This window comes from Notolepis coatsorum (assembly GCF_963971535.1).
Source record: "Notolepis coatsorum genome assembly, chromosome: 13".
NCBI lineage: Eukaryota > Metazoa > Chordata > Actinopteri > Aulopiformes > Paralepididae > Notolepis > Notolepis coatsorum.
The window spans coordinates 41,953,331-41,978,199 of NC_140177.1; the positions used below are offsets into that span (position 1 = coordinate 41,953,331).

Sequence of the window (24,869 nt, forward strand, 5' to 3'; positions counted from 1 at the left end):
AAATATTCTATATGTATCGTGAGGACTGAAGTTAATAATGATATTCATGGAAGAAAAATACATGAAAAAGATATGTTTTACTGAGATCGCAGTTTTGGACAGGTAGTGGGTTTTTTGAAGGTTGACTCGAGGGTTAAGTGGAGATATAATGATACCACTTAATTGTGTGCTTCTGGGAGAGAGTACTGATCTTGGGAGTTACCTGAACCCTAAACTTGCACAACATTATCTAAAAAACACACAACACATTTATGGACAATTTTACAGCTTGGTATCATTGCCTATGTGGGCTAACAGGCACGTACTCACCGGTATGCAGAATTTAGGATTTTAGAAAGAGGCATTTACAGAGCTCCTGGTTAAACCAAACCTAACAATGTGTTGCTTGTTTAACTACATGCATGATGTCAGCTATGCTCTTCCATTTTAACGACCACTGAGGTTACACCATAAACAGTCGCAGCCTTGGAACATTCAGTTCACTTTTAAAGACAGCCACATCCTCTGCATGCTGTGGAAAGGAAGCCAGCTGTTCCAAATGTCTCCGCCAGAGAGAGAGAGGGGAAAGTTGAGGTCACCGCGGGGTCATCTGGTTGAAACAATCCCATTCACGTCGTCTGTCCATCACCGGCTCCACATGAGTGGCTGCCCCCTATCCCCTCCCCCGTTGCATGCATGTTCACTTCTTGCTTTTCCCTATCTCCTCGGACAGTATGGAGAGGTACTGGGTGAGTTTCACCATCACTATGATGAGGGTTCCTCCCGTGAGCATGCAGGAGGGCCAGAAGAGCGAGTGGAAGACGGCACTCTGGCCGTACAGCCGGGTCAGGAGCACGTTCTCCTGCTGCTCACTGGGGTCGTAGTAGCAGGGCACCTGGTGGTACACCTTCAGACGCTCGGAGATGTCTGCGACCACGGCGTGCATGAGGAAACTGTCCCTTTGGCACTTGGGCACGTAGAAACACTGCAGGGGGTAGAGAGGTGGCGGATACCGTCGTTAGTTCAAGGACAACCAGTCATACTTGCAGTTCACACTGTTTGTTTATGACAAAGGACCATAACACATGGTAGACATGACCGCATCATGCCACTAGGGGGCCCCTGGGCAAGAAAGTGCTACAGGCCCCCTGGAAAGTGCATGCTCCCCTGGGAGGAAGACTTTTCAATAAACAGCTCTGTAATACTAATTTCTATTGCCTTTTGGTGAAGAATATCTGACACAATCGGGGCCCCTGGACTTTAACCCTTTCACTACCACACTACAGAAGGTTACCTCCATCTCGAAAGTCATGGAAAAAATTGTATACGAACAGGTCGAAAAATACCTTGCGGAAAAAAATCTAATCTACGAATTCCAATCTGGCTTCAGAACATCCCACTCCACTGACACATGCCTTCTCTATTTAAACGACCACATCAAACAAGAGGTGGACGCGGGCAAATACTGCGGCATGGTCATGCTGGACCTACAAAAGGCCTTCGACACTGTCAATCACACCATTCTGATTGACAAGCTAAAAGCAATTGGTTTTGATAGTCTATCAGTGAGCTGGATGCAATCCTACCTGGAGGGGAGAGAGCAGATGGTGGAGGTAAACGGTACCCTATCCCCCCCCCTCACAGTAAACTGTGGTGTTCCACAAGGAAGCATACTAGGTCCGCTACTGTTCCTAATTTATGCAAATGACATGTCGTCAGCTTGTGACTGCAACTTGTTCCTGTTTGCGGACGACTCAGCCCTGCTGGTCTCTGACAAGAACAAATTACAGGTTGAAAAAACCCTCAGCTCAGAACTAAGCAAAATCTGCATATGGCTCGCTGATAACAAACTATCATTACACATGGGCAAAACAGAGTCCATTCTCTTCGGTTCAAATAACAAACTCAGCAAGACCGACGGCTTCTCAGTTACAGTGGGTGACAATATTGTCACAAGGAAAGAAGATATTACCTACCTGGGTTCCATCCTAGAGGCAAATCTTTCCTGTGACAAAATGGCATCCAATGTAATAAAAAAAGTCAACCAACGAACTCGTTTCTTGTACCGGATCTCCTCACTGGTAAACAAGAATACCCTGAAGACTCTAGCAGGAGCACTCATTCAAGGGTACTACGACTATGCTTGCACCTCATGGTACCAAAGCACCTCAAAGGCGCTAAAAACAAAATTACAAACATCTCAAAACAAACTGGTCAGACTACTGCTTGACCTTACTCCTAGAACCCACCTCACCCCTGCCCACTTTGACAACCTAGGATGGCTTAGAGTAGACGACAGAGTACAGCAACTTGCAATGGGCCTGGTCTACAAGATACACTACACGACCAAGGTACCCATGTACATGACTAAATACTTCCCAAAGGTCAGTGAATACCACGATCACAACACCAGAGGGAGCTCCACAAATCATGTTAAACCCAGATTCGGCTCAAACAAGGGACTAAACACGTTTCGCAATTATGCCACATCAATGTGGAACGCCCTACCCAAAGCTGTAAAGGAATGTGAATCACTACCCACTTTCAAAAACTCTCTCAAAAAACACCTAAGGGAGACTACAACTCGAAACTGGCCCCTGTAAATGTCCGAACACAACCCCCGCCAATGTACAGTAAATTACCAAGTATGGTCTTGTCAATAATCCAATGTACAGTGTTGTTTGTACAGTTGTACAGTGTCCCCCACCCACCCACCCCTCCCCCCCCCCCCCACCCACCCAACCACCTCCAATGTACAGTCCCCACCCACCCCTCCTACCCAACCCCCCCCCCCCACTCCTACCCACCCCCCCCCAACCACCTCCAATGTACAGTCCCACCCCCACCTACCCAATCCAATGTACAGTTTCTACGCCTAATGTATATACTCTTTTCTTTCTGGACTCTTTTTGTATCACAAATACAGTACTGTAATTGCAAATCTGGTATGTCATAAATGTATAGATGTAGCAGTACTGTCTATCTGTATGTCATGTATGTCATATATGTTACGATGAATTGGAAATGGGGGACCCTGGTGTAAACAAGACGAAAGTCTTTCTCTGGTCTGCATCCCCTTAACAATTGTATGTATTGAGCTGTACTGCACTGTACCCATTCTGCAATCTGTTAATAAAGTTTTCATTCATTCATTCATTCAACCTTTCACTACCACAGACGTTTAACTGTCTGTAGTGTGGTAGTGAAAGGGTTAACGTAAGGTTATGTATATAACCAAGTTCTATGAATTCTGGTGACGCTCAGCGTCAGTCTGCACTGACTTCACTTCGTGCACGTGCACTGAATAAAAAATGCCACAATGTACCTTTACATCCCAACATTCGTCTGGCCACACCCCTATCCGCTTACCTTCATAAGCAGGTGTGTGGTCACCTACTCGCCTCCTTCCCAAACTTTCACCACAAGGTGAGATCAAGGGCCGCAGTGGCGTCCTGACGCTGAGCGTCACCAGAATTCATAGAACTTGGTTATATACATAACCTTACGTTCTATTTCATTCTGGCTCCGCTCAGCGTCAGTCTGCACAAGAGGAGCTGAGCGGAAGCCAGAAGCTCGACAAATGTACCCCGCTGAGGCCCCCCACAACCATCAGACCGGGGAGGACCGAGCCCCCCGACCCTCCCTAATGGAGGATACCCTCCCTATTGGAGGACGGGAGGGAGACGGATCCGACCGTGTGAAGAGGAACTCAAGCAACTCAACGCACAGGGTGAGCAGATTGTGGCTTGACCCCACGACTACGCACACGCACAACCCGCATGCCACCAGGGAACGAACGGAAGGAACAACCCTCGTTACTGCCCCCAAAATCACGGGGTCAAGAGCAAACTCAACCCCGTGGCAAGGCCGTAGCAGCGGAGCGCGAAGGAAGACCCAGACCCACTAAAGGGACTGGATCCCCTGGAAAAAAGGGGGGCCCGGAGAGGTCAATGATGCCAGGCATCAAGACCCCACCAGGCGGTCACTTAGTGACACCGCCCCCCACATCGCCAGCGTATTCGGACAGGGCCCCTGCAAGAGCGGGCCCTTTCCCCCCATTAGTACACCGCCTGGCACACTGACCCTGCAACACAAGCAGTCAGCATGGCCATAAAGCTTTCAAAAAGTTAACCAACGGAAGCAGGCAGCGCACCGGGGAAACCAGGCAGCAGGCTGTAGACCCGAGCCTGGAGCACTGCGGACGAGACAGGCGCCAAAGGGGTCAACTGAAAACAGCCCCCCCGGCGGAAGGGGCGTATGCTGGCGTTGCGCACCATGACAAAGCCTCCATCAAAAACCCCCACCCAGAGGGGTCGAGGCAGAGAAGGCTGACACGATTGGCAGACGTCATGAACGTGCAGGGGCACACTCAACCGGGTAACCCGGGAGTTGACTCTGCTCCAACACACCAGGGAATCAACCACCCTCTTGGTACCACATACGGTGGTTGTTCCTATAACCCCTCAAGAAAAAAGGGTTATCCCAGGCCTACGGTTTCAACTAAACATTACTTCGGACCGGGCCCGGCGGCTCGGGAAGCACACTGGGTTACCAGAGGAGGTCCAGAAGACCACCCCAACAGTCCCCTCTTCGCCATGCGTGAGAGAGGAGCGAAAGAAAGGAGAACCAGCCCCTTATAATAGTGCCAGGTACAACGTGTACCCAACAAAGGGTCTCCATAACTCCTAACCCCGTGACACCCGGGCCGACCCGGCATTTTTCCCCCCGAAAAAAGCACAAGTCCCTCAGGGTACCAGAACAGCAGATCTGCATCCCCGGCGGACAACGGGTTAACTGACCTGGACCAGCGCGACCAGAACCAGTCCCGTGCCCTAACCACGCCGACATGCCCACTCCAGGAGAGGGGGCAGGTATGCGTGTTGATCTAAAACATGAAAAGAGGGCGCCACCCAGACGGTCCTATTTATACCGCGCTCAGTGGCCCACCCCAAGGGCGTGAGACCCCTCTACCTATGTTCTGATCTATTCCGTTAACATCCCCCAGATATGAACGAGAATCCGTCGAGACCCAGAAAAAATCCCCCATCCCAGTTGCCCTATAAAAACGCTGTTTTAATAACAAGCAACCAAGGCGTACTAGCCTCCCGCATGATTCTTAACAGAAACACCCCGAGCCAGCACTATGTATGCGTCGGGACCCAAAACATATCAATGGACAGTCTAACCAGACCCCACATTGATCCTTCAAGGCGCCTGGGAGAACGACAAGAAGGTTGTCGTGCTTCATATTCTCCACTCTTTTTTATTAAAAAAGAAAGAAACACAGACTAACATGAATCCCACGTGACGCAGCCGAGGGTAAAAATTGTTTACATTTTTACATCCCGCCACCCTCACCACAGAGGAGAGACGGAACTCCTCAGAGAGACTTCCCACGTGAGCCATAGATTGAAAAGTCACGGTAGCATTGAGTCATGTGACCAACCGACTCAAGTTACACGTATATCGAGCGTAGTAGAACAGTAAGTTCCTACGCTCTGCCCCGACAACTTGACAACAACAGACCCTACATACGGGTCTAAACTCACGGAAGCCGTCGTCCAATAGAAACGTGCCTAGTGACGTTTGCTATGACGGGGGGAAACCCAAGACTCAATCGCCTGTGATAGGTGCGGAGTCTGGGAACCCCCCCCCCCCCCCCCGTGCCAAGCTGCCTAACAGCTTGACCCTGACCGAATGAAAAGAGAGTCCCAGAACGCGGTTAGGTGGCCGAGCGGAGATTGCGTTCGTCACCAACCCCGGAGCTGTGAGCTGGATTCGCCTGTTCGAATCCAGCTCACAGCTCCGGGGTTGTCACCAGCTTGGCTGGCCGTCTGCACTAATACAATTGGCTGTATTAGAGGGTGGGAGAAGCTGGCGGGGTGGGTCCGGGTCGTTGTAAACAGCGACTCCTACAGTTCGGTCGGGGCGCCTGCTAAGCGCAGATAGGACTCGAGGGGGATAGTGTGGTCCTCCCACACGCTACGCCCTCTCGATAAGAATCCGCGCTGCCAGGTGAAAAGAAGCGGTGATTGGCTGGACGTGTGTCGGAGGAAGCACGTGGTAGCCTCCACTCTCCCAGATGATCTGACTGTGGGGGGTAAGTGCGCAGCGACCAGGAAGGGACTGGGAACTGGCATACGACTAACATTGGGATGGGAGAAAATCGGAGGAAAATGGAGGGGGAAAAAGACCAAAAAAAAATAAAAAAGAAAAGAGAGTCCCAGAAACCCCCTGACGAATCAGAAGAGGGAAGGAGGGGTTTATCCGGTACCCCCTCGCAAGCCCAACCCTCGCATATGACAACAACAGCCATATGATACCTTCAGTAGCAATGCCAATGAATAGCGCAAGCTAATCCAATGCACGCTAGCCACAGACACATCTGTGAACAGGGTTTATAGCAAGGCCAAGTTGTGTGTCTGTGAACCCGACACCCGTATCTATGTTGTAAGACACAGAAAAATCTGATAGAGAGAGAGAGCGGCTGAGCCGCGGTACGTTTTCATACGAGCATTACTGCAAACCAACACAATAGTGTTGCAGCTCAATATCACTGTTTAAGCAACAGAGCACACAACTAACCTCTACCTTTATGTGGAGATTCAGGTCGAGGCAGAAAAACCCCTTTTTCAACCGAGTGTAGGCTGCAGGCCTTGCTTAAGCTCTAACATGAAAGTAACATCTAGCCCTCCTATCAAACCCATACTAGCGAAAGATTCACACGTTGCATCCCCATCATATGTTTGGTGAATAAACACACAGTTTGTTAACAAAAAATACAGTCCCTCCTTAGGAGGGACTCTTTATTTTTCAACAAAATCATAGTGGGGCCGGGAAGGGAACAGGGGGGGACCACAGAGGGAAAAAGTCAATGAATTTAGCGACGCCTGCCACGAGCCGCTCGGGGCTTTCCACCCCGTGGAGCCCCGGAGGGACGGTAAACGATCGGCGGCTGGTCTCGACGATCCCTACCGTCACCTCCGGGCGTAGATGGGCCGGCTGCAGTGGCGGAGGCGCCCTCTCTCCTCCTGGCCTTCTTCACCGAAGGTCCAGCAGTGGCGGTGGTAGCAGCAGCGGCCACGGCAAAGGAACCTCGACGACGCGGTGGCCGACTTCCCACGTGAGCCATAGATTGAAAAGTCACGGTAGCATTGAGTCATGTGACCAACCGACTCAAGTTACACGTATATCGAGCGTAGTAGAACAGTAAGTTCCTACGCTCTGCCCCGACAACTTGACAACAACAGACCCTACATACAGGTCTAAGCTCACGGAAGCCGTCGTCCAATAGAAACGTGCCTAGTGACGTTTGCTATGACGGGGGGAAACCCAAGACTCAATCGCCTGTGATAGGTGCGGAGTCTGGGAAACCCCCCCCCCCCCCCCGTGCCAAGCTGCCTAACAGCTTGACCCTGACCGAATGAAAAGAGTCCCAGAAACCCCCTGACGAATCAGAAGAGGGAAGGAGGGGTTTATCCGGTACCCCCTCGCAAAGCCCAACCCTTGCATATGACAACAACAGCCATATGATACCTTCAGTAGCAATGCCAATGAATAGCGCAAGCTAATCCAATGCACGCTAGCCACAGACACATCTGTGAACAGGGTTTATAGCAAGGTCAAGTTGTGTGTCTGTGAACCCGACACCCGTATCTATGTTGTAAGACACCGAAAAATCTGATAGAGAGAGAGAGCGGCTGAGCCGCGGTATGTTTTCATACGAGCATTACTGCAAACCAACACAATAGTGTTGCAGCTCAATATCACTGTTTAAGCAACAGAGCACACAACTAACCTCTACCTTTATGTGGAGATTCAGGTCGAGGCAGAAAAACCCCTTTTTCAACCGAGTGTAGGCTGCAGGCCTTGCTTAAGCTCTAACATGAAAGTAACGTCTAGCCCTCCTATCAAACCCATACTAGCGAAAGATTCACACGTTGCATCCCCATCATATGTTTGGTGAATAAACACACAGTTTGTTAACAAAAAATACAGTCCCTCCTTAGGAGGGACTCTTTATTTTTCAACAAAATCATAGTGGGGCCGGGAAGGGAACAGGGGGGGACCACAGAGGGAAAAAGTCAATGAATTTAGCGACGCCTGCCACGTGCCGCTCGGGGCTTTCCACCCCGTGGAGCCCCGGAGGGACGGTAAACGATCGGCGGCTGGTCTCGACGATCCCTACCGTCACCTCCGGGCGTAGATGGGCCGGCTGCAGTGGCGGAGGCGCCCTCTCTCCTCCTGGCCTTCTTCGCCGAAGGTTCAGCAGTGGCGGTGGTAGCAGCAGCGGCCACGGCAAAGGAACCTCGACGACGCGGTGGCCGACTTCCCACGTGAGCCATAGATTGAAAAGTCACGGTAGCATTGAGTCATGTGACCAACCGACTCAAGTTACACGTATATCGAGCGTAGTAGAACAGTAAGTTCCTACGCTCTGCCCCGACAACTTGACAACAACAGACCCTACATACGGGTCTAAACTCACGGAAGCCGTCGTCCAATAGAAACGTGCCTAGTGACGTTTGCTATGACGGGGGGAAACCCAAGACTCAATCGCCTGTGATAGGTGCGGAGTCTGGGAACCCCCCCCCCCCCCCCCCGTGCCAAGCTGCCTAACAGCTTGACCCTGACCGAATGAAAAGAGTCTCAGAAACCCCCTGACGAATCAGAAGAGGGAAGGAGGGGTTTATCCGGTACCCCCTCGCAAAGCCCAACCCTCGCATATGACAACAACAGCCATATGATACCTTCAGTAGCAATGTCAATGAATAGTGCAAGCTAATCCAATGCACGCTAGCCACAGACACATCTGTGAACAGGGTTTATAGCAAGGCCAAGTTGTGTGTCTGTGAACCCGACACCCGTATCTATGTTGTAAGACACAGAAAAATCTGATAGAGAGAGAGAGCGGCTGAGCCGCGGTACGTTTTCATACGAGCATTACTGAAAACCAACACAATAGTGTTGCAGCTCAATATCACTGTTTAAGCAACAGAGCACACAACTAACCTCTACCTTTATGTGGAGATTCAGGTCGAGGCAGAAAAAACCCTTTTTCAACCGAGTCTAGGCTGCAGGCCTTGCTTAAGCTCTAACATGAAAGTAACGTCTAGCCCTCCTATCAAACCCATACTAGCGAAAGATTCACACGTTGCATCCCCATCATATGTTTGGTGAATAAACACACAGTTTGTTAACAAAAAATACAGGTCCTCCTTAGGAGGGACTCTTTATTTTTCAACAAAATCATAGTGGGGCCGGGAAGGGAACAGGGGGGGACCACAGAGGGAAAAAGTCAATGAATTTAGCGACGCCTGCCACGAGCCGCTCAGGGCTTTCCACCCCGTGGAGCCCCGGAGGGACGGTAAACGATCGGCGGCTGGTCTCGACGATCCCTACTGTCACCTCCGGGCGTAGATGGGCCGGCTGCAGTGGCGGAGGCGCCCTCTCTCCTCCTGGCCTTCTTCGCCGAAGGTCCAGCAGTGGCGGTGGTAGCAGCAGCGGCCACGGCAAAGGAACCTCGACGACGCGGTGGCCGTCTGACTCCACCGGCAACATCGGGCGGGGGGAAATGAGGCTGGAGCACGGAGCGCTCCTCCTGCATCTCCCTGCAGGTTGAGGTCATCAGCTGCAGTGCCGACCCGAATAGTCCAGCCTCGGAGAGGGGTGCCGTCAGAAGTGGAGTCCTCTTCTTCTCCGGCACACGCGCCTGCTCTAGCCAAAGGTGGCGCTGGATCAGAGTGGCCAGGGCGCGCACTTTCCCAGCGGCTATAGCCTGCGGCTGAATCAGATGCAGGATGGCTCCTGCCGACTGGGCGAGCTGACCATGCTGTAAATCAGTCAGCTCCGTGCCGCCCGTCAATATCCCCGGACATGAATCTCGCCAGCTGCACGATGTTGGAAGTGGCAGCTAGAGATTGTGTCCCGGAGATAAATGACTGGTCGCTCCAAAACGCCAACCGCCTCACCGATTTCCCTTGGGGAACCGGCTTCCGTAACGGCTCCCACACCACCTCAGGACAAAGGAGCGCCGCCATCGGCCTATCAAGCCATGGCACGCCCTCCTTCATGCCGTCAACCAAACCCACCACCCGCGTGACTTGCACGTAGGCAGGAGTAAGGCCCATGATGTGGGAGACCACCTGGCCCTGACGGACGTAGGCCGCCATTGAAGGGAAAAATGGGTAGACAACGTCCACCCCTCTCACCGGGAGACGTTGCCATAGATGACCTATGAGATCATCAGGGACAGGAACAGGCAGTGGCTGCGGCAGTGGCTGCGGCAGTGGCTGCGGCAGCGGCACGCCCTTTTGCGACTGCCGCCGCCGCCATGAGCTCGGGGAACAAAGCATGCAGTTCCCCCTGCATACTTTCCCCCTCCGAGCCCGCGTCCCTCACATGCAGCAGACTACTGGTTAAGGAGCCACATTCTGATGTGGCTGATAGCAGGGCATCCCGCCGCCGAGTCGGAGGTTCTAACCCAACATCTGCGGACGAGGAACCCCAAGGAGACATCTCACCCCCCTCCAGTGTCTCCACCGGGCCTTCAAACAAGAACCCGTCCGCCTCTATCATGTAGTCCTCTGTTTCCATCGGCCATGTAGAGACAGACGCATCCTCATCCGGCTCCAGCAACTCAACAAAACCAGGCCGTTCGCGTCTGCAAGCCACCATCTTGCGACGGGAGCGAGCTGACGCAAAATGTTTGCGTCTCAAATCCCCCGCAACCAAAGGCGCCGGCCGCCCAACAGTGGACGACTCCCCAGAAGCAGAGGAACCAGAGCCGGAACCAGGCCATCGCACAGGAGACGGCACTGGTGCACCAGCTCCTTGGAGAGGCAAACTACCCATCGGACGCCTACCGGGCGTGGCTGCCGACCATGAGAGAGGCCTCAACCCCGCTCCAAGACGCACGACAGAGGCGGCGATGGAGAACCGCTGGTGAAGAGTGGCGTTGCGAGCGCGACCCTCCGAAGTAGACATTATGACTTAGCTTTTTTCTTTCTAAATATATGAGAAGAAAAAAGCAAGAAAAAATGTAAACACGTCTCAACTTTCTTCAGCTAACAACCTCGTCAAGTGTGGGATCTACCGAAGGCACTTCCTTGTGGTGAAAGTGAAGAAGGAGGCGAGTAGGTGACCACACACCTGCTTATGAAGGTAAGCGGATAGGGGTGTGGCCAGACGAATGTTGGGATGTAAAGGTACATTGTGGAATTTTTTATTCAGTGCACGTGCACGAAGTGAAGTCAGTGCAGACTGACGCTGAGCGGAGCCAGAATGAAATAGAACCTTTTGTAGTGTGGTTGTGAAAGGGTTAACCATTTGTTGTGTGGCAGTGAAAGGGTTAACCTGCTGTATTGTCACAGTGAAAGGGTTAACCCTTTGGTAGTGAGGGTTAAACACCATTTGAAATTGTGAAATGATCCAATTAATATACACCAGAGTCTCTGGGCCTCCGGCCTGCCTCAGTAATCCAGGCATGCATATACCTTTATGTATCATAGTGCTTTACACCTATTTCACGTCAAGGAGCCCCAGTTGACAAGATTGTCTCTGGGAACCCTGTCTGATAATATTTTGGTTGTTAGATATGATAGAGTCCAGAATTCTATAGCTGCCCATACTGTAGATGGGGAGATAACAGTGGAACCTGAATAGTAATTTTCATATATTCCCTCATTGAGCTATACGTTCTAAGCAGTGAAATACACAAATTCCCCATTCTTCTGGGCCTCAAGGACCCTGGGGGTCACTGGATCACACGTTGATAACTGTTGATGTATTGGACCATCAACAGAATTATTCCTGTCCATCTAACACGACCAGAAAAGATTCCAGGTCCTATCTGGGAGCATTTTATTGGGACCAGTGTTAGTCTAAATCAGGTACCAAGGCCAACGTGCGACATCTGCCAGCACGTGTCAATATTTGAAGCGGCTCCGTAATTCCCAGTATTTCCCCTTCTGACGTCGCACTCACCTCAGCGCTGGCGTCCTGCGAATCCTCGTTGTGGGATAAGCGACTGACTCGCCCCGTGCCGTTGACACTCACGTAGACCTGCAGGCACGGGAATTTGGACATTCTCCAGCAGTCTGTTCCACAGTTATAGGAGCAGTTCATGTCTGCCGTGAGGGTAGAGTTGAGGATGACACACACCCCCTCCTCTGTCCAAACGCTGTGTGTGTGTGTGTGTGAAGAAATCAACGACGATTGAATTGAATAAATGCAAGGAAAAAAAGGAATGCTATGAAAACAACAACAACAACTTGTGGCGAGGGTTGTTACAGAATGGGATCGGGGTGGTTCTGGGTCACACTTTCCTCATTATACATTTCTAGATGGAGGGGAGAAGGCATTGCAACAGCATTCTAAAACAAACTCACCTTGTGAATAAAACATCTAGAACATCTGAGAAAATTATATTTTAATACCCAAAGTGAGACACGTGGCTGAAATGCATCGTGAGCAGCGTTGTACCTGTCTGTGTACAAGCGCAGTACGTTGATGCTCAAGACAAAGTACATCATGACCGAAAAGATGATCATTCCCAGACCCAGGATGATGGCTCGATCCTCGCCTGCCTGCATAGCTGTCACAGTCTTCCTCTTGTCCAATACGTCCCCCTCACCTCGGAACTTCTGGTACATTGACTTGCTGGGGGAGGAGAGGAGGTAGGAGGAGGAAAGTAAACAAAAAGAAAGAAGATGTGACCCTCTCTACTCCAGGCCTTGTAGTGTGATGGTTTATTACTAGTGCTGTCAGGCGATTACATTTTTTTATCTAATTAATTACAGGATTTGTAATTAATTAATCTAATTAATCGCATTTTAATCGCATAACCATTTTATGCCTTATATTCTATAATCATATTTCAAATAGCATGTGTCCGGATGGCAGAATTCAGTACTGTATCTACAAAACCGTCTGTTTATACATCAAGGAACCCGGACCATTAACAAATCAATCTTAACTATATTCACAGGACATACTTGACTCCTATAAGACTGAAAAAAATGGGTCTTATACAAGACTCCAAATGCTCCTTATGTACAAATGGGGACGAGGGGACATTTATGCACATGTACTGGGACTGCCCACCAGTTAAGATATTCTGGAAAGAGGTGACCCAGCAATTATCAAATCTCTTAACTTGGAATATACCTGTACACCCCTCTGTATTACTGCTGAATGATGTTTTTGAGTGTGCAGTACATCCACAGCTAAAGAGATTGGTTTTATCTGGTATCACAGTGGCTAAAAAGCTGATAGCATCACGATGGTTCCAACCGGAAAAAATGTGCCGAAAGGTCTGGATTATTACATATCTCGATGTGATCTATCAGGAAATATCTACAGCAAGAATTTTGGGTCTCAATGAATCCAAAATGACATTGTGGTTAGAAGTGGTGGAGAAAATAAAAGCTAGCATATAATGGTAGTGTCTTGTTAGGAGCGAGGGATAATGGATGGATTATCCAATGGGGGGTCTGGGAGGGGGGGGTACGAGCTAGAGCATATGTGTGTAGGTTTTTAGATAACAGGTATTAAGGGTATATCCTGTATAAGACAATTAACTAAATGGTGATTTCATTGAATGTGCACTGTCAACTAATGCTTGTATATCTTATCATGTGTTGTCATGTTTGTTTATGTGTTTGTTTAAAAAATTATAAAAAAATAAAATACAAAAAAAAACGTAAGTTCTGTTTAATCATCTTCCATCTATTAATTTGCTTAGATTTTTCAGGTCTGGTCAATTTGAGCATGGTGTTATTCACAGTCAAATATTACAAAAAATGTATTGATATTCTCATTTGGTTCATTACAATTTACTCAAAATAAAAATTTCATTCAATCAATCACCGCGCAGATTGATTGATTGAATGAAAATGTTATTAACAGATTGCAGAATGGGTACAATACAGTACGGCTCAATACACACAATTGTTAACACTTTCGCGGCCACTGGGATGAGTCTAATTAATCTCAAGAGGACCGTGAAATGTAAACAGACATGGGGCTGTTTGTAGAGCTAAATCTATACTTTATAGTATTGCTATCTGTCCATTCTCATTGTGAATTGAGACCATAAACCGTCCCTTCAAAATGGCTTAAAGGAAAAAAAAATCATCAATACGTTCTCATTTTATAGCGCCGTGAATATAAGCATTATACCGGATTTGGTCTAGTATATTTCCTGGAAGCCGAGATAATGGGCTAATAGCTAATAACGTTAAATCCAATGGCATTTCGGTTATAGATACGCTCCAGTTAAAACTCAAACTGGATATGATCGGCACGATCCTCACGCATGTATGCATGAAAGGGGGGGGGGGCGGGGGACGTCGTTTCTGATTATTGATTACCAATAACTGCGTTAGCCTCATTAGCCTCATAGGCCGAACGCCTGGATGGCTATCAAAACAAGGCCCGATCGGGATGTACTTTACGTGAAAAAGATCTTACCGTGGTCCAGTGGGATCCCCCTGAGCATTTCCCCGTTATCGATCGCCATCTGGTAGATCGATATGTCCATTGGCTGATGATAAATCCCCTTATTGCATGGTGAAATCTGCGATGCAAAACGTAATCCAAGCTACATGCTGCACATCTAGAATCCTGCTAACTGAAATCTCCATTGAAAGTAAAAAAAAAAAGACTGCTCCGTTCAGCCACAGGGCACACTGCATTATCGCGATAGCGCCCCTAAGAGGATCTGGCCGGTATTGCACCTTCTCGAATTCATAGAGTAGGGTAAATCTGCAGTGCCGCTCGGCAACCTTGAATAGGTTATTAATATGGAATAAAAGCAATAACAACTTGCCACGGATTTATCCGTGCTTCTGTCCACAACGGGTGGAATCGAAACACGGAGATCTCCGTTGTTCATCCCCATTGTGTTAAGGGGATGCAGACCAGAGAAAGACTTTCGTCTTGTTTACATCAGGGTCCCCCATTTTCAATTCATAATGAATTGTAAGTAAGGGTGCAACTTGCACCGTGCAATCCATTCTTTGTGGCTCTAGCCCACAGTATTTCTGACACTGGGAATACATTCCCTGAGATTCATAGATGTCCCTAGAATCAGATACCAAGAACATGCAAATGGACCATATTAAAAAAAAAGTCTGTAAATGTGTATTCTACATTCTTATGGAATGAATGAGATACAAAAAAAAATTATATAAAAAAAAATTTAAATAATTGACTTAATTTTCATAATTGCTGTGTAATTAATTAATCTAATTAACGCGATAAACTGACAGCCCTATTTATTACATCTATTAACGTATCGTTAGGGCTGTCTTAAATACTTCGAAGCTTCGTTCGATGGGCATGGGATTCGAATATGAAAATAAAATTTGAATATATTAAAAAATAAATATATATATATATTTATTTATTATATATATTTTTTGGTACAAAATCAACTCTGTTTGTTATTTAACACTTTCCCCGCCAAGGACGCCTAAACTCGTCATTCCCCGCCATGCTAATTCTGCCAATGACGCCGTAACACGTCATTGAGATCAATATTTCAAAAATCTGTGATCGCAATCATATTTCTCCCGCGGAGACTTGAGATCTACTGTTGATCCCCTCTCAACTCTCCAACGGTTCAAGAGCGCCATCTGGTGGCCGATCGGCGGATCGCCCAAACCGGAAACCGGAAACGGAAGTTGGTGCTCATTCCAATTCGATCCGATCACTCGCTAATAGTCCCGGGACTCGAGCTAGACACAATGGATAGCAATCCGTTACCAATAACTCGATAAACAACATGATTTGGACGTATGTACTATTATACAACCTGGAGATGGATCGCATATTTCAACATCCCATAATAGGAATATTTTTGCTCCACGCTCATCGCCCAACGCTACGAGGAAGCTACTGTGAGTTTCAGCGTTTTTTTTTAACGTGTTTGATACAAACTGCTCTAATGATCATATCACCCACACTAGATGAATCATCTAACGTTGGCCACGGAATTATAAACGACCCCCCCCCCCATCCGGTCAACATCAGATGATAAGTAGTAACTTCTAGAAGCACGTCCATTTGAATTTTTTTATCTCGCGCCGATCGCTATCAAACTGTATACAATCATCAATATAATGCATTTAGGGCTATAAATCACGATAAAAACATACTTATACTTTAGACCGTATTTTAGTATGAATATGTGAATGAAAAAGTATAACGTTGCTACACCCTGAACAATAGATACTTGATGTTGAATGGGCCATAGTAATGTCAATTTAGCAATACAATTTAAAAAGTTATAGCCCTGCAAAGAAGGGGAACTTCTCCATAGACAAATAGAGCTGGCAGAGGATGGTATAATGATGTACATAAGCCTGGCGAAGAAAGTGTTAAGATGAGGTCGGACTCGGCACTGACAGATTTGTGTTCATTGTGCTGCTTTTATAAAGCCTCAAATGACGGCTTACAATATTTCATGAAAGCAAAGTGTTTCGTTTGTCTAAGACACAACATACATTTTTTTTTTATTATTATTGTTATTATTATTTTTTATCTCAAAGCTTCGAATTAAAATCGAATCTCGGCCCCGAACCTTCGAATTCCAAAAATAAATTTGAAGGTCAGCCCTACGTATCGTGCTTGTGAAATAACAGGGTCATAACACATTCATTATACATCTATTAACGTATCGTGCTTGTGAAATAACAGGGTCATAACACATTCATTATACATCTATTAACGTGTCATGGTTGTGAAATAACAGGGTCATTACTGCTGAAGGAGGTGGGTATACTCTGATCCAACCTTCTTATTTATTTTTTATATTTTCTTCTTATTATTATTTAAAAAAAAAATTATTTTCTCCCATCCCAATTTCGCTGTGCCAATTCTCCCCTCCCCTGTCTTGAACGTTGATCGCATATGCCCCCCACTGGCCGGTTGTAGGGAGGATAGAAGCCTTGCATCACATGTCCCCTCCGATACATGTGGAGGCAGCCTGTCACATCTTTTCACCTGCCAGCGCGGACTCTCATTGGCGAGGTGTAACGTGTGGGAGGCTCACACTACCCCCGCCATTTCCTGTCTCTGCTGTGCAGGTGTCCCCCAACCGACCTGTAGGAGTCGCTGTCCACAACGTCCAGATTACCACCCATCGACTTCCACCCGCTAACTCTGCCAATTGAGTTTAGTATGACGGCTGGCCCAAGCCGGAGGCAACGCAGACAGCCGGAATCGAACTCGGTGTCTCTTGCGTTGGTGACGAGCGCAATGTCCGCTGCGTCACCCAGCCGCCTGATCCAACCTTCTAATGTATTTTAATTATATTTAGGATGATGAGGTGCTGGGTTTGTATGCCTGTGTAGCCAGATTGTACTACTGACTACTTATTCATGTGTTTTGAATATTGGGTTATGAATACAGCTATTTCACAAGCATTGTACAGATGAATAATGAATGAATGAATGATCATTGTATTTATATAGTGTTTTTCTAGACACTCAATGTAGGGTGGAAATTGCTTCCTTCACCACCACTGTGTAGCGCCCAACCTTTGGGACGCAGGCTCAATGGCATCAGGCACACATCACACTACACAATGGCTGAACGGTTCAGGAGACAGGGATTGATATCAGCCAATTAAGTGGGGAGGGATGATTAGGTGGCCTTGATGTCAGAGACCTGATTGGGAATTTTTGACAGGAACATCGGGAGAACTGCGATAGACTATGAAAAAATAAATAATGTTTTACTGTATAAGGGGTGTGTGTGTGTGTGTATGTATGTGTACACCTCATAAAAACTCAATAAACATATGAGACAACCATAAACTTAAACGGTGCAGTGCTAAACACCATATAAAAGCTATAAATATTGTGATATTAGTGATATTATTAACACATTGAGTGCCAACGACACTCGTTTTAACTCGCCATGCGTTGAGTGCCAAGGCACGAGAAAACTCGTTTTTTAATCGTTATTTTTTTTATTAGCAATATCCATACATTTTTCATTCATCCAGCCTGACGTTATCATTGGGAATGGGTCTGAGCTCGAAAAGGGCAAATACCGCCGCCTATCGTCTCCCGGATGGTATTGCACATCATTGGATTGGATTGGGTGGGCATGTGCATCAGAAAAAAAGTCTGGTCCGGGGTTTTCCCTTCTCTGGCAAGCAGTATCTTTTACCACATTCACTGGGGAGGCTGGGAGCAGCTTTCGATGATGTGTTTTGGACTATAACGTTGGATCAATAAACGCGATCAATATTTGGAATGGCGATCAGGAATTGGATTAAACTTTTTGCAGAACATCTGATGTGAGGTAAGGACTCTATTTTACCAGTTTTGGGTTAATCAGATGTTTTTTTCACAGCGATCACAACATGTGTGTGTGTGTGTGTGTGTGTGTGTGTGTGTGTGTGCGTAACGTTAGCGCTAAGCACGGCATGGATAATCGATTTTTCAGCCCACCTCTCTAGCGTGCATAAGTACACATATACGATCGATAATCTAGCGTTTATTTGAAAACGATTCATGAATCAGCCGAATTTTTTTTTGTGTATTCCACTAAAGAGCTATTATCGCGGAATTTCTCTGGAATTACTAGAACTCTCCAAAACTATACTCGTATTCAAAACGGTATAAAACGGAAATGTACCAATGAAAAAACAATCCATTTCGTACATGTTGACTGCAAGCAAGTCATTGATAAGCGAGGGGTGTTTTAGACCCATAGCCATAATTTAAGATATAGTTTAAGCCAGTGTTCACCAACCTTTTTAAGCCCAAGATCACTTTTTTTTGGTGAAGGCAAGATCTATCTATTGAAGCGTTGAGAGAAAAAGACAGCCAAGATTTTTTTTCTTTTTTTTTTATATATATCTTTTTCCCCCTCCTTTTTCCTCAGATTTTTCTCTCATCCCAATGTTAGTTGTTATGCTAATTCCCAATCCCCTTCCTGGTCGCTGCGCACTTACCCCCCACAGTCGGTCTGGGAGAGTGGAGGCTATCACGTGCTTCCTCCGACACACGTCTAGCCAATCAACCGCTTCTTTTCACCTGGCAGCGCGGACTCTCACTGAGAGCGTGTAACGTGTGGAAGGATCACACTACCGCCCTTAGATCCTATCCGCGCTTAGCAGGCGCCCCGACCGAACTAGAAGGAGTCGCTATTTACAACGACCCGGACCCACCCCGCCAGCTTCTCCCACCCTCTAATACTGCCAATTGTATTAGTGTGAACGGCCAGCCAAGCTGGTGACAACCCCGGAGCTGTGAGCTGGATTCGAACAGGCGAATCCAGCGTCTCCGGGGTTGGTGACGAACGCAATCTCCGCCCAGCCAAGATTGTACTTTAAACTAAATGACTTTTATTTGCCTGTATTCTAATTACATGCAATGCTTTGGTCCAACATTAAAACGTCAAAGTAGAACTGTAATATGTACTTTCTTATATTATTAACATTGACAAACATATTTACAATTAGCATTTTATAAAGTAGAACTGTAATGTGTACTTCCTTAGTCAGTGCTAAGTGCAGTCAGTGCTAAGTGCAGCATCACTTTTCACATCAAAACAAAAGTAGAACTGTAATGTGGACTTTCTCATTTTATTAACATTGACAAACATATTTACAATTAGCATTTTATAAAGTAGAACTTGAGAGAAAACGGTGCTTTTTCAATGTATGTGATGTATAGATTGGGGAGAGTGACCACAGCTAAAATGGTAGATCGAAATGTGCATGGAAGCAGGAGACGGTGATAGAACGGTGACCAGCGGATTGAATACACTGCCAGCGAGGGTGTTTTGTTTTGCATTCCTTGGAAGAACACAGATAAGAGTGTACTGTAGGCCCAGGAGGGAGAGGTTCATCTTAATGAAACGTGAGTTTATTAGTGTTAAAGGTTATGCAGTTGTCATGACAACACGTCGCATGACAACCAGAAGGCGGGGCCGTCGTTGCGACGACGAACATCTATAAATCGAACGGTGTTTCCGGGTGTAAGGCAGACTAGAATCTGACCGAGAGCGAGTAGGACTGAGATCACACAGAGGACCTTCTCTCCTCTCATCACGAGAGAGGGGGGGGGGGGGGGGAGGAAGAATGGCACGACATCAGTAGCTTCGGCTACCACGAGGATGGTCTTAGGCTAACGAACAGGCCTGAACACTATTGGACTGAATCACAAAAGGACAATCTGAACACACCGAAAGATCATTAGAATAGACTCTTCAAGGACGATACAATTTGATAACATCTGATAACATCTGATTATGAGGTTTCTGTTTAGAGAAATAAAACAACGCTTTTCCTCACAAGGTATCTCACGTTGTCGAAGTGTCGAATTCTTACGGAAGTGGAGGAGTATTATGGTTTATGGATTGCACTAATGGGGGAAGATAAGGATCTTATCTACCAGTATCGGAGACGTCAGGACCATTAAAAGTACACAACGCAGAGGAATTGGATGGAGAGCCAAACAGACGAAGACGTGATACTGGCCAGTTTGATCACAATCTTACAGATGGTGCCGTGACCCGGATTTGCAAGAGATTAAAACAACGGGAACAGTTGGTTGTTGATGACAGCCAGAAAGCAAGAGATAAGAACAACGGATAAAGACTTTTTCAATAATGGGGCGACAGTGGACAACAGTCATCAATGTGTGGGAGAATCATGATCGAAGCAAGGCCGGTCAGCCCTGGGAGAGAGCGGCGAGTCGCGGTCAGGAGGCGAACCAGCGCTGTAGGGGAAACAGCGCTCCGATCAAAAATGTGAGTTCACTGTGCACACGGTTGTTTTGATCTTAAGCCAAATAAAAACGAACAGATAGTGAATCCATAAACGTAAACATTTCTAGTTCGACACAGAGAGCTGTAATAGTGTGTTTTGGGACAGAGCAGAGCGGCACAGTTTTGTTTTGAAAATCGAAGGTGTTATCTGAAAGGGAACCAAAACAGTCATAGATGACGAAAGAAAGCAAAATATGAGCAGAGAGCCATGGTGAAAATCGAGGGTGTTATCTACAGAGAATGAAAAGCAAACGAGGCAGGCTGCACAGTTTTGGTTTAAGGAGGGTAAATGCGAGATGAGGAAAGGGGGGGGGGGCGCTTGAATCAGATCGAAAAATTGTTATGGCGGGACTGTTTTCATAACAGAAGGAAAGTCGAAAGGAGATTGTACCAGTGTGTATTATGTCCGATCAGGCAAGAGTATTAGTCTGAGAAAGCGTCCCCTGATAATGGATAGGAAAGAGAGGAAAACAGCAGTGTTTTTAGGCCTTGGAAGGAGGGGCAGCGTTCGTTTTGTTTGTGAGAGAGTAGCCATTATGAGCGAGTCAAAATGGCCGTGAGCACCACGAGGAGATAACAACAGATAAAGAACCAGGAAGTGACACGTCAACTAAAACACCATGGAGGAGGAGTAGGTCGCCACCTAGTGGCGGAGGGGGGGTAGTGCTGGGGAGTTTTCATTACCCATGGGGGAATATTTAGATAGAGGCCTGTACTACCATCTAGTGGCGGAGTGGGGGAGTGATTCAATAGTGAATCTAATGAGATTAAATAAGAATTGCACAGAAAGATGGTGCAGTTATTTGAATGGGTTAATAATTGAATAAAGAGGGAGTTTGAATTCCAGTGGGGCCTTCTCACACCTAATAAATAGGCAGAGTCTTGAGGGGACACGTCACCAGAAAGAACTGGCGCGCGCTGGGGGTCACCCGTGGGACAAACGTAGAGCGCCGAGTGGGTATCGTTTAGCTGCTGGTGTCACGCCGGAAGACAACAAAACAGGGAACAGCCCTGTAGGATTAGATATGGGTGTTGAGAAGGTGGGGGACTAATAGAGAACAAATAGGGGCTTGCAGAGGAAAAAAATATATAGAGAACGAGCTGCAGGCCCAAAGCCACGGTAGACTAATAGAAAACACAGGGTCGAGTGTACAGAAAAACTGCCGGTGTTGTGTTTCTGCTTTCAAGGGGGGAATGACACCGACAGCGATGGAGATGACCAGGAGACAGACTGGAGGAGGAGGAAGCCGCAGGGGCCAGGCACCGACGCCTGGTACACAGATCATCCACAACGAGAGAGAGGAGACGGCGGCGGTGGAGGAGCAGATGTGGAGAGGACAGCCAGAGACACTGAGCAGTAGCAGACCAGGGGAGCCATTTTTGCCTAGGGGACCGCGCCCTGGAGGGGGGACCAGCTCAGGAAAGGAGCCGTCACTGAAAGGGGCCCTTGCCTAGAAGACGGGACCGGCCCGAGATGGGAGGTGTACTGTAAGAGAGGGAAGGGAGCGCTCTGATTTGGACGTGGGGTACCTGATAGGGGGACCGAAGGGTTTAGGTGTGTCGTTTGAAAAGTTGCAATCTGTGTTTTTCTCTATCTCTCTCTCTCTCTCCTCCATGACCGTTGTTTATCCTTTCTGGTTTGGGTGTGATGCGGGTAATGGAAAACAAAAGGAAAACAGCAGACGGCGGGGCCCTAATTGTTATGAGTCTATTTTTGTGTATAATTAATTGAAAAACCAAGTAGTCTTATGATTCTGAGGGGTGATAAGAATCAAGGGGGGATTGAGAGAAAACGGTGCTTTTTCAATGTATGTGATGTATAGATTGGGGAGAGTGACCACAGCTAAAATGGTAGATCGAAATGTGCATGGAAGCAGGAGACGGTGATAGAACGGTGACCAGCGGATTGAATACACTGCCAGCGAGGGTGTTTTGTTTTGCATTCCTTGGAAGAACACAGATAAGAGTGTACTGTAGGCCCAGGAGGGAGAGGTTCATCTTAATGAAACGTGAGTTTATTAGTGTTAAAGGTTATGCAGTTGTCATGACAACACGTCGCATGACAACCAGAAGGCGGGGCCGTCGTTGCGACGACGAACATCTATAAATCGAACGGTGTTTCCGGGTGTAAGGCAGACTAGAATCTGACCGAGAGCGAGTAGGACTGAGATCACACAGAGGACCTTCTCTCCTCTCATCACGAGAGAGGGGGGGGGGGGGGGGAGGAAGAATGGCACGACATCAGTAGCTTCGGCTACCACGAGGATGGTCTTAGGCTAACGAACAGGCCTGAACACTATTGGACTGAATCACAAAAGGACAATCTGAACACACCGAAAGATCATTAGAATAGACTCTTCAAGGACGATACAATTTGATAACATCTGATAACATCTGATTATGAGGTTTCTGTTTAGAGAAATAAAACAACGCTTTTCCTCACAAGGTATCTCACGTTGTCGAAGTGTCGAATTCTTACGGAAGTGGAGGAGTATTATGGTTTATGGATTGCACTAATGGGGGAAGATAAGGATCTTATCTACCAGTATCGGAGACGTCAGGACCATTAAAAGTACACAACGCAGAGGAATTGGATGGAGAGCCAAACAGACGAAGACGTGATACTGGCCAGTTTGATCACAATCTAACAAACTGTAATGTGTACTTTCTCAGTCAGTGCTAAGTGCAGTCAGTGCTAAGTGCAGCATCACTTTTCACATCAAAACAAAAGTAGAACTGTAATGTGGACTCTCAGGGAAAGATCTAAAAAAATAAAAATGTCAGGGAAAGATCTACAGGGAAAGTCTCAAAGATCGCGATCGACGGGTTGGTGACCACTGGTTTAAACCTTCGCAAATGTCCCCTACCTCCCATTGACTTCCTTATTGGCACGGTAGCCCTATTATGGTCAATTATGGATTTCAACCATATCTAAAAACTCTTGTGAGATCTGTATGCACGTTTTCTACATGGGATCGATCATCATATCGAAGCAGCACCCATGGGGATGACAGTACGTCAAGAAGAATCAAGAATCAAGAGGTTTATTTATTTGTCACATACTTACCAGGGCATACAGTGAAATGCGGGTGGTCATGCCCGCATTGATTGTGCAAAATACAATAATAAAATAGGCATAGAAAAAAATAAACATAGAAAAAATAAAATAGGTAAGACACAAGATATGCATGGTAAAAAAAAAAGACATGCTGTAATTGTTGTGGATACAAGGAAATTATATTAGCGACACAGGTGGACAGAGAGGAGATAGAATAGAATACTATACTCAATCAACATCTGAAATGAAAATAATAAATACTATCATGCACTTTGCTACTAAATAATCTTTCTTGCCTATATTACTACCTACTATGCTAATATGTCTTTACTACTATGCATAATAATAATAATAACCAGCCGCATTTCATTGTATACCTGTATGCCGTGACAATTAAAACTCTTGAATCTTGAATCTTGAATCTTGAATATATGAACCCTGTTACCTCCTTTCAGCTCTTGCTGCTCCTGCGTTTCTGGCTCCCACAAAGAACATCTTCCCTGCTGACCCTCGTCCCGCTGCTCTCACTGAAGGGGTGCGGAAGGATTGTTGAAAAGACCTGCAAAAGGATCGTAAATGTTTGTGTATCTGTCACAAAACAAACAAACAAATGCTGTAAAATTGTTCATTTGGAAAAACTCCCAAGAATTAAAAAAAAAAAATCAAACCCTAGCTAACCTTACTGTCATGCACTTGTCCTAATATACTAACCTACACCGTAGCACTCAACACTTGAACATTGATACTCAGCTGATAGAGTTGTGCCCTTCCTGATGACTTGTCGTACAGAACTTGTAAGTCGCTTTGGATAAAAGCGTCAGCTAAATGACTAAATGTAAATGTAAATGTAGACCCGCTGTTGTTCTTCAAAGCCACTTGACAGTCCAAGGCCACACACACAGGCACACAACATAAACCACAAGTTACTCCCGTTCCTTCTGACGAAACCCGCTCACTCTCAAATGTACCTTTGGTGCATGTCGGCAGTCAAACCCACTCTCTCTCATGTAGAATCAAAAGAAGAAAATCAAACTTTAAATGG

At 46.8% G+C, this 24,869-nt stretch overlaps 1 protein-coding gene across 1 annotated transcript; it reads right to left on the reverse strand.

The window, feature by feature from the left end:
• Nucleotides 1–679: 679 nt before the first annotated feature.
• LOC311238735 (calcium-activated potassium channel subunit beta-2-like) lies at nucleotides 680–24,365 on the reverse strand (the record flags this gene model as incomplete). Its single annotated transcript, XM_084326908.1, has 4 exons — nucleotides 24,273–24,365; nucleotides 12,463–12,639; nucleotides 11,965–12,160; nucleotides 680–964 (listed from the first exon to the last, which is right to left on the reverse strand). Exons 1-4 carry the CDS (start codon nucleotides 24,320–24,322, stop codon nucleotides 680–682), a joined length of 708 nt encoding a protein of 235 aa, XP_084183034.1. The 5' UTR covers nucleotides 24,323–24,365.
• Between the last annotated feature and the right edge of the window lie 504 nt (nucleotides 24,366–24,869).